At 33.7% G+C, this 15171-nt stretch overlaps 1 protein-coding gene across 1 annotated transcript in view; it reads right to left on the bottom strand.

The window, feature by feature from the left end:
- LOC149781886 (uncharacterized) overlaps positions 1–15171 on the bottom strand; it is a 42338-nt gene that overhangs the window by 11999 nt on the left and 15168 nt on the right. Inside the window, exons 3-6 of the mRNA XM_089935024.1 lie at positions 7439–9210; positions 5362–5415; positions 1015–1071; positions 815–859 (exon numbers count right to left, since the gene is read on the bottom strand). Of these exons, the coding sequence (XP_089791150.1) occupies positions 815–859; positions 1015–1071; positions 5362–5415; positions 7439–8996 (1714 nt within the window). The 5' untranslated portion in view covers positions 8997–9210. The remainder of the gene's footprint in view (positions 1–814; positions 860–1014; positions 1072–5361; positions 5416–7438; positions 9211–15171) is intronic.

Raw genomic sequence — 15171 nt, 5'->3', positions numbered from 1 at the left:
TGATAAGAGCCTCTATTGGATATCAAAGAATATCGATGCAATACTAAGTGGCTAAATTAATTTTAGGGAATCATTGAATGTGCCAAGGTTTTGTATTTCACCAGACAGTTTCTTAAATGGATTCTGCTGGGTTTCATGAATAGTTATAAAATCATCTACTTCATCTTCTCAAATCGTTTAGAATTTAATTGAAAATTTAACTCGGGTCCCCTCTTCAAAAGTTAGAATGCATATATAAACTGCTATGATCACCATATATGAAATGATGTCTCAAGTAGAGAAATAAGGTACTGTGTTTGGATCGTTATCAGAGATGATTGTTCCCTCTACCCAAGAGAAGGCTAGATTTTAAATAAACAATGCTGATTCGTTTGTTGTTTGCCAAGGTTTATTTCAACACAAGGTATGTAATGCTACAATTATCAGTCTGTTAAGAATCATCTGCATGGCCTGCAATGGCCCCTATTAAATTTTCAAAGCACACTAATGACTAAATTTGGACCAAACATGTTGGGTTTATTATGTGATATATTCATTATGTAATAATTCATCAGGGTGGTCGCAACGTTATAAACGTCTTAAAATTCATACCCCCCCCCCCTCGTCTTTGATTCAGAGTGTATGGGGTTCATGGCGCTCATAACATTCCTTGAACAACGTTAAACTAAGACGTCACTGATAGTGGATGCCATCTTTTATGTAACCCGGTCAGATGTGTAAGCGTCAACCTTTCTAAAAAGTGGTTCCTACATAGTACTGAAGAGAGACCATGATAAATATAGCATTATCCATTTATATACAGCTGAAAACTTACTTGATTCAATGCGAGTCATCCTGATCTCCAGTCTTTTTATACTTTCTGAAAGAGAATGACCACATATGTGACACAATTAAAATAAAAAATATTAATTTAGGGCTATCCTGTAGGCACGCCATAGTACAACTATAATGAATACATTATGAACCTATTTTATCATATACCGTAACGAATCATGAATGTGGTACACAGCATACCTATTATACACTCCATGCCATCCAGCATCTCAGTCCTTGACAAACAATCACTAGGCTCTGCAAGAGAAGAGCTAATATATTTATACCAAAGCAATGCAAACGTTGACATTTTATAAGGGTTGTAACCCAAGTAAAATTTCCATAATTATAACAGCTATAATTGTTCCTGTAAATAGTAAAGTATCAATCTTTTAATGCAATCTATATATATATATATATATATATATATATATATATATATATATATATATATATATATATATATATATATATATATATATATATATATGTTACTGAGAACGATAGATAGATAGATAGATCGACAGACAGACAGATAGATAGATGCTAGTGCAGGTCAGAAAATTAACGATTTAACTAAGGAAATGATATATAATATCAAAAGGTATTGTAAACGATCTTATGTCAGATTTAATTCTTTATAACCATCTCATTTCATTCAATTAATATGCTACTGAAAACGATAGATAGATAGATAGATAGATAGGTAGATGGATGGATGGATGGATGAATAGATATAATAAGAGCAAATAACCGTATTAACGCAGTATATAGATTCAAAACTGTTATGATGAAAAAAGTGTATTGCATACGTTCTCTGTATGCATCATCTGTTTCTGCAAACAGTACGTATTTAGATGACCCTACTGTACAACAGTACGTGTTTATATGACCCTACTGTACTTCAGATATCCTTTGCTCCTAATGCATGTCTAAACCAAACAATGAGCTGGCTAGTATATCTGAGTTCAGGTCTTCATTCTAAACTGCACATACAAACAATGAGCTGGCTAGTATATCGGTGTTCGGGTTTTCATTCTAAATTGCACATACAAAAAATGAGCTGACTAGTATATCGGTGTTCAGGTTTTCGTTCTAAATTGCACATACAAACAATGATCTGGCTAGTATATCGGTGTTCAAGTTTTCATTCTAAACTGCACATACAAACAATGAGCTGGCTAGTATATAAGGTGTTCAGGTTTTATTTCTAAATTGCACATATAAACAATGAGCTGACTAGTATATCGGTGTTCAGGTTTTCGTTCTAAATTGCACATACAAACAATGAGCTGGCTAGTATATCGGTGTTCAAGTTTTCATTCTAAATTGCACATACAAACAATGAGCTGGCTAGTATATCTGAGTTCAGGTTTTATTTCTAAACTGCACATACAAACAATGAGCTGGCTAGTATATCGGTGTTCAGGTTTTCATTCTAAGTTGCACATACAAACAATGAGCTGGCTAGTATATCTGAGATAAGGCATTCGATTCTAAATTGCACATACAGACAGTGAGCTGGCTAGTATATCTGAGGTCAGGTTTTCATTCTAAATTGCACATACAAACAATGAGCTGGCTAGTATATCTAAGGTCAGGTTTTCATTCTAAACTGCACATACAAACAATGAGCTGGCTAGTATATCTGAATTAAGGTCTTCATTCTAAATTACACATACAAACAATGAGCTGGCTAGTATATCTGAGTTCAGGTTTTATTTCTAAACAGCACATACAAACAATGAGCTGGCTAGTATATCTGAGTTCAGGTTTTCGATTCTAATTTGCACATACAAACAATGATCTGGATAGTATATCGGTGTTCAGGTTTTCATTCTAAATTGCACATACAAACAATGACCTGGCTAGTATATCGGTGTTCAGGTTTTCATTTCTAAATTCCACATATAAACAATGAGCTGGCTAGTATATCTGAGTTCAGGTTTTCATTTCTAAATTGCACATACAAACAATGATCTGGATAGTATATCGGTGTTCAGGTTTTCATTCTAAATTGCACATACAAACAATGACCTGGCTAGTATATCGGTGTTCAGGTTTTCATTTCTAAATTCCACATATAAACAATGAGCTGGCTAGTATATCTGAGTTCAGGTTTTCATTCTAAATTGCACATACAAACAATGACCTGGCTAGTATATCGATGTTCAGGTTTTCGATTCTAAATTGCACGTGCAACGCTTTTTAAACATACTTTAGGTGTTATAGTTAGTGAACACGAGTGCAGAAAATCAGTTGCAGACAAATCGTTGTACGGTAGCATGGTTTAGCATTAAAAATCATAGTGGTATGAAGTAATTATATGGTGCAAATAAGACTACAGATGCCATGACATGATTCAAGCAAATCAATGCAAGAATCAAACCATTATTTTTTTAGAAAGGCACATAATATATATATATACGTGATGAATCAGTCCTATTTTTAAAGGTGAAATGACAAGATATATCCCTTTGTGTAACTTTGGTTTTAATATAATCCATTTGCCCACAAATAATACAATTTTTCTCTGCAAATGAAAACATAGCATCGACATCATATCAGCTAAAATGTGGGCATTTAACATTGAAAACAGCTGATTATTTAAAGAACTGCTGATCACATGGAAGCAGGAAATATTATTCTTCAACTCTGCAAAACCAATAAAGATCAGTATGTTACCCTTCAATCAAATCCCTTAAATGATTCAATAAGTTGTCTGTCCTTTTGTTCTCGCCATCCAGGCATTTCATTCTCTTGGACATTGCTCAGTCGAGACAGTTTGAGAATTGTGTGCCAATTACAGGAAAAATTAAAATGAAAATAATATTCCTACCTTCCTAATAATTTTGTATACTGTACTTCCTTCATATTAAATGTATACATTTACTGTAATATACATGCATGATTATCTGTATTTTCTGCATTTTTATCATAAACGTACACTTCTTTGTACAATGACGTATAATAAATAATGTCTCAACTTTAATATTCTCCGAGTTTCTATTGTTTATTTAACCCTCTGAGGAAACAACGGCAGTTCTATTTACTCCTTAAGTTTCTAAATATTTTGGGATTTCGTTATAATTAGTTATCATGTTGTGTTAAATAAATCAACTGTGTGATTAAAATATTTAATTCACTGAAACTTGGAACTAAATTTGATGTTTTATTTATGTAATTATATGTGAATATTAAATTCCGCCGACTAATTCGGAAATATATTCTTGAAGTGTTTCCCAAGTTGCTTAGTAAATTCTCACATATTCTTATTAATTACAATCGCACTCTTCATCTCACTCTTGCATACATTATAGTATACCTTAAGTTTGGTACTAATAATATTTTGTATGCATCCCACTAGCATTGTATAATTTCTCTCCGGTGACTAACGGTACAGGACTACATTGCAATACAGTCTACATTCAACATGAGAGATTCACAGTGTACAGGTGTAAGAAGGAGTCAGATTATGCGACTAATTTTACAACCGACAATTTCAACTGTTATATATTTGTATTTGACATTAAACTGATTGAGACAATTATCCATTTTTTGCCGAAGACACATTAATTCAGCTTAAGTGATACAACTTTATACTAGTCTGTCCCATCCTATGATAGTGTAACTCTTATACATATTACATGTCGTCAGTGCTGATAAATGACCCATACAGTGGAATCGTGTAGACATAAAGAATATTCACTCTCGTTGTGTTTTAATGTAGCGAGCAACACACGCTGTCCGGACCTAACAATGTGTATGTCCTTTCCCGATGTTTATTAATTTTTACACAAAGGGTAAAGTCATTTTATGTAGCTTTTATATTCTGTATATTATCAATGGTAGTAAAATATATAATTTTTGCAAAAACGCTACATAGGTATATATCTTATATCTTCCTTAGACAATTATATATATATATATATATATATATATATATATATATATATATATATATATATATATATATATATATATATATATATATATATATATATGTCAGAGATAATACGCATTAAAGGGAAAATCTAAGATATGCTGTTAAATTTTTTGCATGTATATTGTTTTGCTTAATAAGTTGCACGTGTGCAAGGATTTTCCTGCAAGGTGCACATCATCAAATTGTGCATTGTAGCAAATGTATTTCTTTTCAATTGATGACGAGTAAAGTTTTAAAAACCGATGAAAGCTGTATTTTTTATTTACTTGTCATTCCAAGGAGACTTTTATTAAGCAATAATAATCTAATCCAAATCCCAAAAAGTTTGAACCTGGTTATTAAAACAAATTGACGATTTCTAATGCTTCTATTTACTGCACAGTGAAACCACAGTCAATCAGCGGTGAAGGAAAATATGTTGAGTTTGACATTAGTATTCCATATGTCACTGATAACAATATCCTGAGCTGAATATGATCTCAGCTTATTCTGCCCTCTTCTGTATATAACCCCTCGACAATATTTTCTCCTGGCTACGTTTTGTGTAAAATAGATCGCACGAAAATATAGTAGTATTTTTTTATGAAAAGTTGTAAGCTTACTTGATATATATTTTTCAACTTTAATTATCGATTTCTCCATACGCTCCATCCTTTCTGTAAGAAAATGAACAAATATGTCAGACGATCCAAGACTGTATTATTAAGATTAGATTGCTAGTACATTTTGATACAATATGCCGTATTGTTAAGGCTATCATTTAAGAACGCACTAGATCAAAGACAAACATGTAAGGAAACTCAGTGAAAACGTTATTATGGAAGCTTGCTGTTTGTCAGGAACAAACAAATTTTATTGTTATAATTCACAATAATTGGTATCAACAGTATTCTTAACTCCCTCTGCGATTGTAATTTATAGCACTTTGTCAAAGCAGCTAACATATAAATAATAAAAATAAGTAATCTGTATATAGTGTGTTTGCTTCTCCATTTATACCATTTGGTAACGTATGAACTAATCAATCATTCTACAAATTTTATAAACTGCTGAAGGAATCATACTCCACTTTTTACAGAATTTCGTATTTCGACTCAAATTTGGCTGAATAAAAACATATATAATGACAATTATCAATCTTATTTCAATGCATTATGCATTTTGAATAAATTTTTAAAATGAATTTTGACCGTTAGTTTTAAGGAGCAAGACCATGACTAAATTTCGATCAATGTTATTATCTAGAAAATCAGTGGATAACACAAAACAGTTGTCTGTTATGCGGTTTCTATCATGGTCCTGCCACTAAAACATTATACATGTAATTAGTAAACAAATCTACAAGGTTAACATCTATTGTATAAAGAATACAAACATAACAGAAGTTCATATAACTTATACACGGGTAACACTGTTAACACAGATATATTTCAAAGATGCCATGTACACATATTCACCAATACGACATTAACAAATTAAAATATTTGCAGATGTACAAATTCTTAAAATATGTGACATTAGGTATTTATTTACCATAAGCTACAACTTGTTTTATAATAATACACTGGCGTAACACAAAAGTTATTAAAATACTCTGTCGAAAGTTTTAGTATATATAAATAACTGATTTAACTTGACCATATATCGCTTGTGCCATTCTTCCGTACAAAATAAAAAGCAGTAAGCTACTCTGGCACAAAATTATTAAACATAATGTTGCGTTAACTGACATCCATCCAAAAAGAGTTTGAGAAGAGATGGGGATAATGTTAAACTATCTTTAACATTTAAAACAATCATGCCTGCTCTTTTCTTTTAGCTGTGTAGTTTCTACATGAAAGAAGAATTACAGTGTTCTCCCAACAGAGTACAGAAAATGTGGAAATATATCTGTATAGTAAACTTTCATTTTAAACACTAAACTTCTAACCTTTCAGAATTGTTATTTTCTTATATTATTGTTCAGAGAATGTTTCAAATTGGTTGGACCAGGACATCATATAATCAACAAAGCTACCTAAATCATTGTCATATGTAACAGATTCAGGTTAAGTACCATTTACTTTACCATTTGAAAGCAAAATATAACTTTTCACTTTCAGTCCAACATGATAATGACAAATTCATAAAAGTCCAAAAGAAAGGGATTTATGGTACTACTACATAAATAGATTCTAGATATACATATTTGCTTGCAAGTTAATAGCAATTTAAAACTCCGTTCAGTGTTGGGATAACACTGTTTGTCCTCTTAGTAGATTTAATGTCTTGTGTTGCCATGTTTTGCATAACAATAATTCTTGGATATATATTCTCTTGTTCCTTCCTTCCGTCACAAGTAGGGGAGAATAAACATGACTATATGCTTTCCGAAATGGTGGTTTTTAGATATTTCAATCAAAATTGAGATTCAAATCATTTTATTTCATAAATGTATTTTTGAATTGGTACTTCTTCCCTTGTTAAACTTCCATCAATGTTGAAAGTGACAGCAACTTAAACCAACCACATACTTCAAGTAACATTGCAAATATCTAATGTGAAAGACTTTATTTAAATAAAAATAAACTTGACAAGTCTATAAACTTTTGCATTACTAAAATAAGTTGTCATCGAACTTCGGAACATATTTAAAACACCACATTTGAAAATATTAGAACAATTAAAAGGAGGTACTACCTTTTATCGGCTCAATCTGCACCTTGAAAGCCTCCTTTTGAGGCAAATTTTTAACTTCCTTGTGCATGGTCTGGATATCAATGCGACATTCTCCCACTGAATCTAATATATCACCTTGGATATGCTTCGTGAGCTCAAGTTGAAGTTTTATGTTTTCAGTAGAATCAAACGGACAGGATTTTAACTGAGCTATTTTCTGGTTGACATTTTCTTTGAATTCGTCATCAAGAGCTGTTGAAAGTCTTTGTAGACTGGCCTCCAATATCGTCCACAGCTTCTCAAACTCACAGGTTGTCAGAGTGGGAACAGAAATATGTCCAAAGTAATCATTTCTAAAATTTCTCAGTCTCATCAAATCTGCTCCCAATGAATGGTCTGTTTCAAATACTTGACCACTCCAACCATATTCAGGTGGACAGATTGGAAAAACATTTCTGTGTAGAGTGGACAAAATCGTTATATCTAAGGTTTGTAGATCAGTGTGACCATGAGTGGGATACAACAATGACCATTGTGGATTAGTAATAATTTGGCGTGACTTCAATTTGTGCAAATCATGTCTCTTTGTGTCAAAAAAATCTCGTATCTGTTGATCAGATGCAAGAGGAAACGCCTGAAGATCACTGTACCATGTCTTTACTAGATCCTGCAAATCATCGGTGGATGCACCGACTTGCAGCAACTGACTGTTCCATTCCGACAACATTTTTTTTAGATCTGAGTGCCATGTTAGAGATATGTTTTGTAACTCTGTTTGGCACATTTGGTGTACCCTAGGTAGAATGTTCTTAACATCTGTCACCAAATTGTGTAAGGTCTGCTGATGTGGACTACTCACAGTGAATGTAATCCACATATCTAAAAGCTGATCGATCTTTGGCTGCCAAGAAATAAAAAAGGCATGTGCTTCTGTTTGCAGAACATGAAATAATTTCACTTCCTTTTGTTGAAATATCTTTAAAACCGTATCAAATTCCCCGGGCAATTGTCTGATGCAAAATTCAAGCTCTTTTAGGAAATCTGCCAAAAACCTGTTTGCGTGTTCATGATGCCGTTCTGTGAGACGCACAAGCTCAAGTTGATTCACTTGACAAAGGTTGATAAAGTCCTTAGTCCATTGTTTTATTAACGACCATAGGGAAGCATTCAATGCGGCAAGGCTTTGTATTTCACTAGACCATTTATTTATTGTATTCTGCTGGCTTGTATTGTTAGCCATAAAATCGTGTAATTCATCTTCCCATTCTTTCAGAACTGAAAGTTGTTGTCTTATTTCCATCTTTGTTTGCCCACAATTGCTTTTCCATTTGACAAGGAGCGATTGAAGAACCTGCTGACTTGAAGCATCAAGTCCCCTATATTGCTGGTCAAATGAATCCCACAACAGCTTCAGATCATTAGACCGACCATGGACGTTGACTTTATCCAGCCACACTTTATGATATTCACTGAAACAACATGTCTGAATATTGAACTTCAGCAGTCTGTGGAGGACGTCAGTTCCTACTGTAACTAAGCATTTTGCAAATCTGAACCAATTCAGGGATTCTGTTTCCATGCTTCTAATTTGATACGTTTATACAGCTTTTTGAAGATATAAACCACTATCACGATCTCTCATCACGTATTTCTTTCTGGTCATTTGATACGCAGTCTCTTCAATTAGCTGTGCACCAGAATACAAATCTAGAAACAGTTTGCAACTCAATTTGCGCAAACGCCCGAAATGGATGCGGGCATATGGCAAGATCCACTCTCCTCTGTTACCGTATCTGAAAAAAGCAAACATTTAAATAAGACAAGAACCATTATACACTATATTAACTGTACATGAGGTACCTCCGACAAATGTCTATAATCATTGTTTGCCAAGTGATGTCACATGTTAACAAAATATCTCCATATCTGGTGATTGCGACTGGCACGTGTATCGAGCCATCACAAAGGCTGCTGAATTGTCATTCCATTTATAGTATGGTTGAATTCAAGCTTTATTTAGCGGTCGTATTGGTACATCACAATAGGCCTGTACTAACTTTGAAGAAAGTTTCCAATCTGGTTTTGACGAGTAGGAGCTGGTAAATATGTACTCCACTGAGAAAAATAAGTATTGTAAATATCATTGATTAAATACTTGGAATGTAGACAACGTACTAAACAACATTCGTTCGGGACATCCCTAAGCTCGACTCCATTCAGATATGTGATCTAAATAAAACAGACTAAATAATAATAACAAATCTTTTCCACTCATTGCTTTTGCATCACTACACTAACATTCAGCATTGATGATATCACCGATCGGAATTGTCTCAGCTGTTTAGTAGCTATCAAATGTCACAAAGAACTTGATCATTCACTATGAACTAATTGATGGACATACTACTGTGATATTTTACTTGACTTTCATTGTGTGTTTTTCTCAGTTTTTGGGTGTCAATATATGCATCCAGCTCATCAGCAATTACATTGCCGAATAAATCAGGATACGTAAACAAATCTTTTTCAATTGCCATAAATGTATCTAAAATGTCGATCCTTGACAAGTGAAACCGGGGATCAAATTATCATGCCATATACTGCTTGATTCATAATATCAGTCTGCAATTGAATACTCATACATATTCACTAAATCCAGCGTATCTACACTAATAGTATAGGATATTCATGTGCCCGCCGAAGGACCACAAATACACTTCGAAGACAAGCACCCGTTGTAAGCAGAATGAAGATAGCCCAAAATGCTTATAAAATAGAAAAAGCCAGAATCATCAAAGATGGTCATTTTTTAAGAGGATATATTGGCAAAATGACTCCACCGCCATACGGAAAAATCTCGGACAAATGATACATTTCAGCAGCGCGATCCATGCATACTAATAAAATTATCAATGAATAATATTCTTACCAATCTAAAGCCATGGCAGTTCTCTCCTCCACAAGTTTTTTTTACCAGAATACATGACTTGGAAGCTTGAAGATTTTAGAAGCCTTACTTCTAGCTTGAATATCTGCTGATAAAGCTATACTTTACATTATATACATTCATTCACAGTTAAACTATTTCCTTTTTAAGTTGTACATCTTTTGTAAAGTTGCATATAAAAAGGACAGTAAAAAACAGATACATATAATCTTATATTTTTTTACTATAATTCTATCACACCTTTTTTTGAATAAAAATAAATATTTCTTTAAGATTGTCTTAATTATTGACTAACACCAAAAACACACATAGTAGAAAAAATATGCAAACTAATGCTGGCAGCCACAAAAATAGTTTCACTCTAACTTCACGTCCTTTTTCCACAGTCAATGTAAAGTGCTGAAAGTAAAAGTTTCAACCAATCAACGGTAATATTGCAATATAATTCCGTGTTTTATTTAATCGAACAGGACAAAAAAAGAACGTCATTCTCAAGTTACGATCAGAATGAGCATTGATGATTATGTAGGAAGAGCCAGCGATTTCTACGATTTGCCTTCAATAAATATGTGTTTAAATATTCATAGAAGTATATATCTACCATTGTAGAAACAATCATTTCGTTATGCCACATTGGAATTGGGATCCTAGTATATCATGTTACTTTCATTGTTATTGCCTCTTTTTACTTGCCATGCTACTTTAACTTTAAGAGTTTTATATGTAACTGAGATTTGAAAACCACTTCACTCAGTGGTAAAATGGATTTAAATATTTCTCCCAAAATACGCGACTTACTGCATAAGAAGAATTAGATTTATAGAATGCCAACATCTTTGCAAGGCTCTTGTGGAAACGTATAAGCACATTCGTGAGTTATACACTAATAAAAGCATTTCCGATTATTTGTATCATACCTGATTTGCTAAATGTATGTGTAAGGTATTGATAAACAACATTAGCACCTTAACACTTTTGCTTTATGCAACAGTTACTTTCCTGACCTTTCTAACCATAGGTAGCTTATGGTTAGAAAGGTCAGTAAAGTAACTGTTGGCAGAAGGGGTGGTCTTTCAAGACAGGTTCTACTGTATATGATTTATTTGATTTTTATAATTCTTATTCATGGATGTAATGTGTATAGACTATTTTTTTGTTGTTATAAATTGTGGACGTAATTTGAATCTGTTAAGAACGCAACTTGCGTAGGATTTATAAATAGATTATTACGTACGTGTTGACAATTAGGAATAATAATCGTAATTATAAGACTTAAAATGGCGCCTATGACGTAGTTTCTCGGTAACTGAATAGGTATGGAAGTTTCGAGAAAATTATGTGGTTTTCCGTTGGCTGTGTGAGGTCACATGAATATACTTAATTTATCAAAAGCAGTACTTTATGCTGTCACATTGGGTCTATTGCGAAGTACGTTCGTAATATACGGTGTATATAAGGTAAAATGTTAAGCATTCATTTTCATTCCGATTTCTGGAGTCATTCATACCTTTTGTGTACCTGATATTCGTCTGCAGACGTGTTTGATGCTGTACTTAGATATTTTAACCTCTCACGTTTCAAAAAGACGAACAAAGGTGTACGTATTGAGTCCAAGAAATATCGCTATGATGATAAAGGAAATCAATGTGCCAAAGGAACAAGCTATAAATCGTGCAAATGGAACAGAAATAAGTACGGGATCACTATAAAGAGATGATATGACTTGTTGTTAGAATAACGTTTATTTACTTTAAAGTCAGGGCACTTCTTGGAAAGAATTCGCCTATTGACTATGTTTCGGCAATTTGTAGAAATGCGCGAAATCCGTAAACAAAGTCTGGGACAAGCTACATACAAGACAGTATTACTATCGCCAACAACGGCGTGTGGCGAATTCCGTAGAAATTTACCTACTAACCAAAATGATATCATATTGATGTATACCGATTATAAAGTCAAGTGATGACAAATTATTGATAAATTAGACAATCTGTTCCCCATTCATAGGTCACATGCTTTGCTTTGTACATAAAGTTTACACCTCTCAATAGAATTATGGAAAGTAGACAATCTTCGTAAGGGTACATGGGGATACATATTAATACTTTATTAGTCTTTCAACAACTTCAAAATAAAATGCCACATTTGATCAGTGCGATCGAAGTTTCTCAGGCAAATGAGCCCGATTGACACTTCACTTCTAGAACAGGAGGAAACTGATCGTAGGTTAGAAGGGCCCGAGAGTCGGGTTATACCATTTGTCAAAACCCCAACAGCCACTGTTTATCTGGCTGTGGCACGTTTGGGCAGAAAAATTACATAAAAATGCAAATGTTTATATATGAATTAACAGTAAGTAAAACAACCCCTTCTTCCTGCTTATCGGTCTTGAGCATATTAAAAATATATATGCAGACTTATCTAAACACCATCCAGCTCAAAAAGTTATTTTTAACCGTTTCATTATATTTAATTCTTGACCAAGGTAGTCACTTTAGATAACAATTTAACAATATCAAAACGCGCAGTGTGCTCTCTCTCTCTCTCTCTCTCTCTCTCTCTCTCTCGTAACATTTCCCTTGGACGCTAATTTGAGGAAGTTATTAGTCACCTTTTCCTTGTCGACTGTCAGTTGGAGGTGAATGCGGTATCCTGCACATGCTGATGGATTAGATCCGCCTTTTGGTCAAACCCACAGTAAAATTGAATTCAGAAATTATATCGTTATTACAATGAAAGAAGGACTTTCTGAAGTGAAATGATTCAATAAATAAATATCAGTGTCCACAATCCTGTCGATCTAAGCAGGAATGTATGCATGTATATATCCATGATCTAAGCAAGAGCATCTAACTTTTTGTGGCTCTCAACCAAAACATGGGCAGTATGAGCAAGAACAGTTCCTTATCACTACTTTTGCATATTAATTAAAATGCAAGTTTTCAAAATGACGGTCTACTGGTCGTTGGCTGCACAAGGTGAAAGACATGGCCGCATGCAGCCCGTGGGCTGGATACTCCTTGTCTAAGTATATGTGGCTTCTAAGACATTAACAAAACTATGATAGGAATTTTAATAGAATGCAATACCAATTTATCCAAACCTGTATCAATGAATGCAATATGTCATCGTTTTGCTTGTTTCTCAAATTTACCCATATAGTCTCATCATTTCAGTGATCAATTCTCGAGGAAAGTTTGAATATAGGCACTATATTTCCTGGCGGCGGAATCAGTAGAAGTAGGAAGTAGTTAAAGGAATATGACCTGTTAATATTGAAAAGGGATAACAGAATTGTTGATAATGGAGGGCCGGTGTTGGGAAGATGTCTCAATCCGAGTAATTGGCACATATCTAGGAACAGAGGTTATGATGTATAGCATTCAGGAAACCTTAGGACATCAAGCATTAGTTTCGTAAAATGAACCCTCTCTAATTTCTTAACCCAATGATTTCTCTATGTTAATAGGTATACGTGTATATTAACTTGGCCTAAACAGATAGGGGAGATAAGAAGCCGAAGGGTCTAGCAGCCGGTTTAAATTTAAATCGTTTAATAAATAAAGTCGTATCTTGTGTTAACTTAAAATTAAATTCGTTAAGCTTGGTAGATGAATTTTAAACTTTGCCCGCCACAACTAGCAAACATTACAAATTATCCAACTTGTATTACACTTTTCATTCAAAAAGAGCACACATATAAGATCCAATATATCTATATTCTGTGAAATAATGCTTTTCTACCTGTGTTAAAATGTTGAGTTCCAATGTCAATACTGATCTGCTTCTCTTTGTCTTAGACACGACAGATGCAAGGCCGATGGATAAAAATGGGCGGTATTTGTTATTGACTGTAAAATCGCATAAACATCTGAGGTAGTTCAAATACGAACGAGTGAAAATCTGTACCGTATGTAAATTTCAGCTTGTGTACAGATAGGATAGCTTTTGTTGTTCATTACGAGAATGGATCAGGAGCAATACCTGGTCATATTAAAACTGTTGAGTTACTTCCCTTCTTCTACTATGATTAAGTGCTATCAAATCTATATGAAGTGTATGTTTGGAATACCTAACTATGTCAGATTCAAGATATGGAGGTAATAAGGAAATGATGTATGGCACAGTGAATGACATTTGACAAGACTGAAGAAATGACACAGGTTCTTAAGGTCTCACTGGACAGTTTGGTGAATTTTCATCCAATAATGACCAATTACAGAAAAATGAGAATAATTTTACACTGAAGATACAAATAAATGAGTTTTGTAGAAAGAATACATGTGAGATTTTGACTGCAGTAACCAGGTAAATTCCTGATGCAACTGCTGGTTAACCAACACTGCCACCAACCCCTAAATTGTACATTCATTTTTGACAAGAAATAGCTTTTTTGAATATTTTCCATTGGCAAGGCAGCTAAAAGAATCAGTATGTGCCTTATGCATGAATAAAGTTCACTAGTACTATAACAAATTAGCATACTTTTCATCACCCCTCAACCATCTAGATTTTTAGATATTTACCTCTGTAGCAGACACACGTAAATACGTAAGCCATGTTGGCTGCTCATTTGCAGCCCGAGTTACGCATTTGATATCCAATGCTCGTCTAATTGTGGCAGGCAGTCACCAACAAGCCAACCCATTTACAAGCCTAACTCAAAGTCAATCTAAACCACATTACAGATTTAACTTGTGTGTGAATTTATAAATGCTAGTCTTGTGATAATTAGGTTCATGCCTTCTACCTTAAAAATTAGGGGGTGTCAAAATATGAAACTATCGAGTGAGACCTTAAGAATTCA

This window comes from Sinohyriopsis cumingii, chromosome 15 (genome assembly GCF_028554795.1).
Source record: "Sinohyriopsis cumingii isolate HCF-2022 chromosome 15, ASM2855479v2, whole genome shotgun sequence".
Lineage (NCBI taxonomy): Eukaryota > Metazoa > Mollusca > Bivalvia > Unionida > Unionidae > Sinohyriopsis > Sinohyriopsis cumingii.
This window is presented reverse-complemented; position numbering and strand designations above follow the sequence as displayed.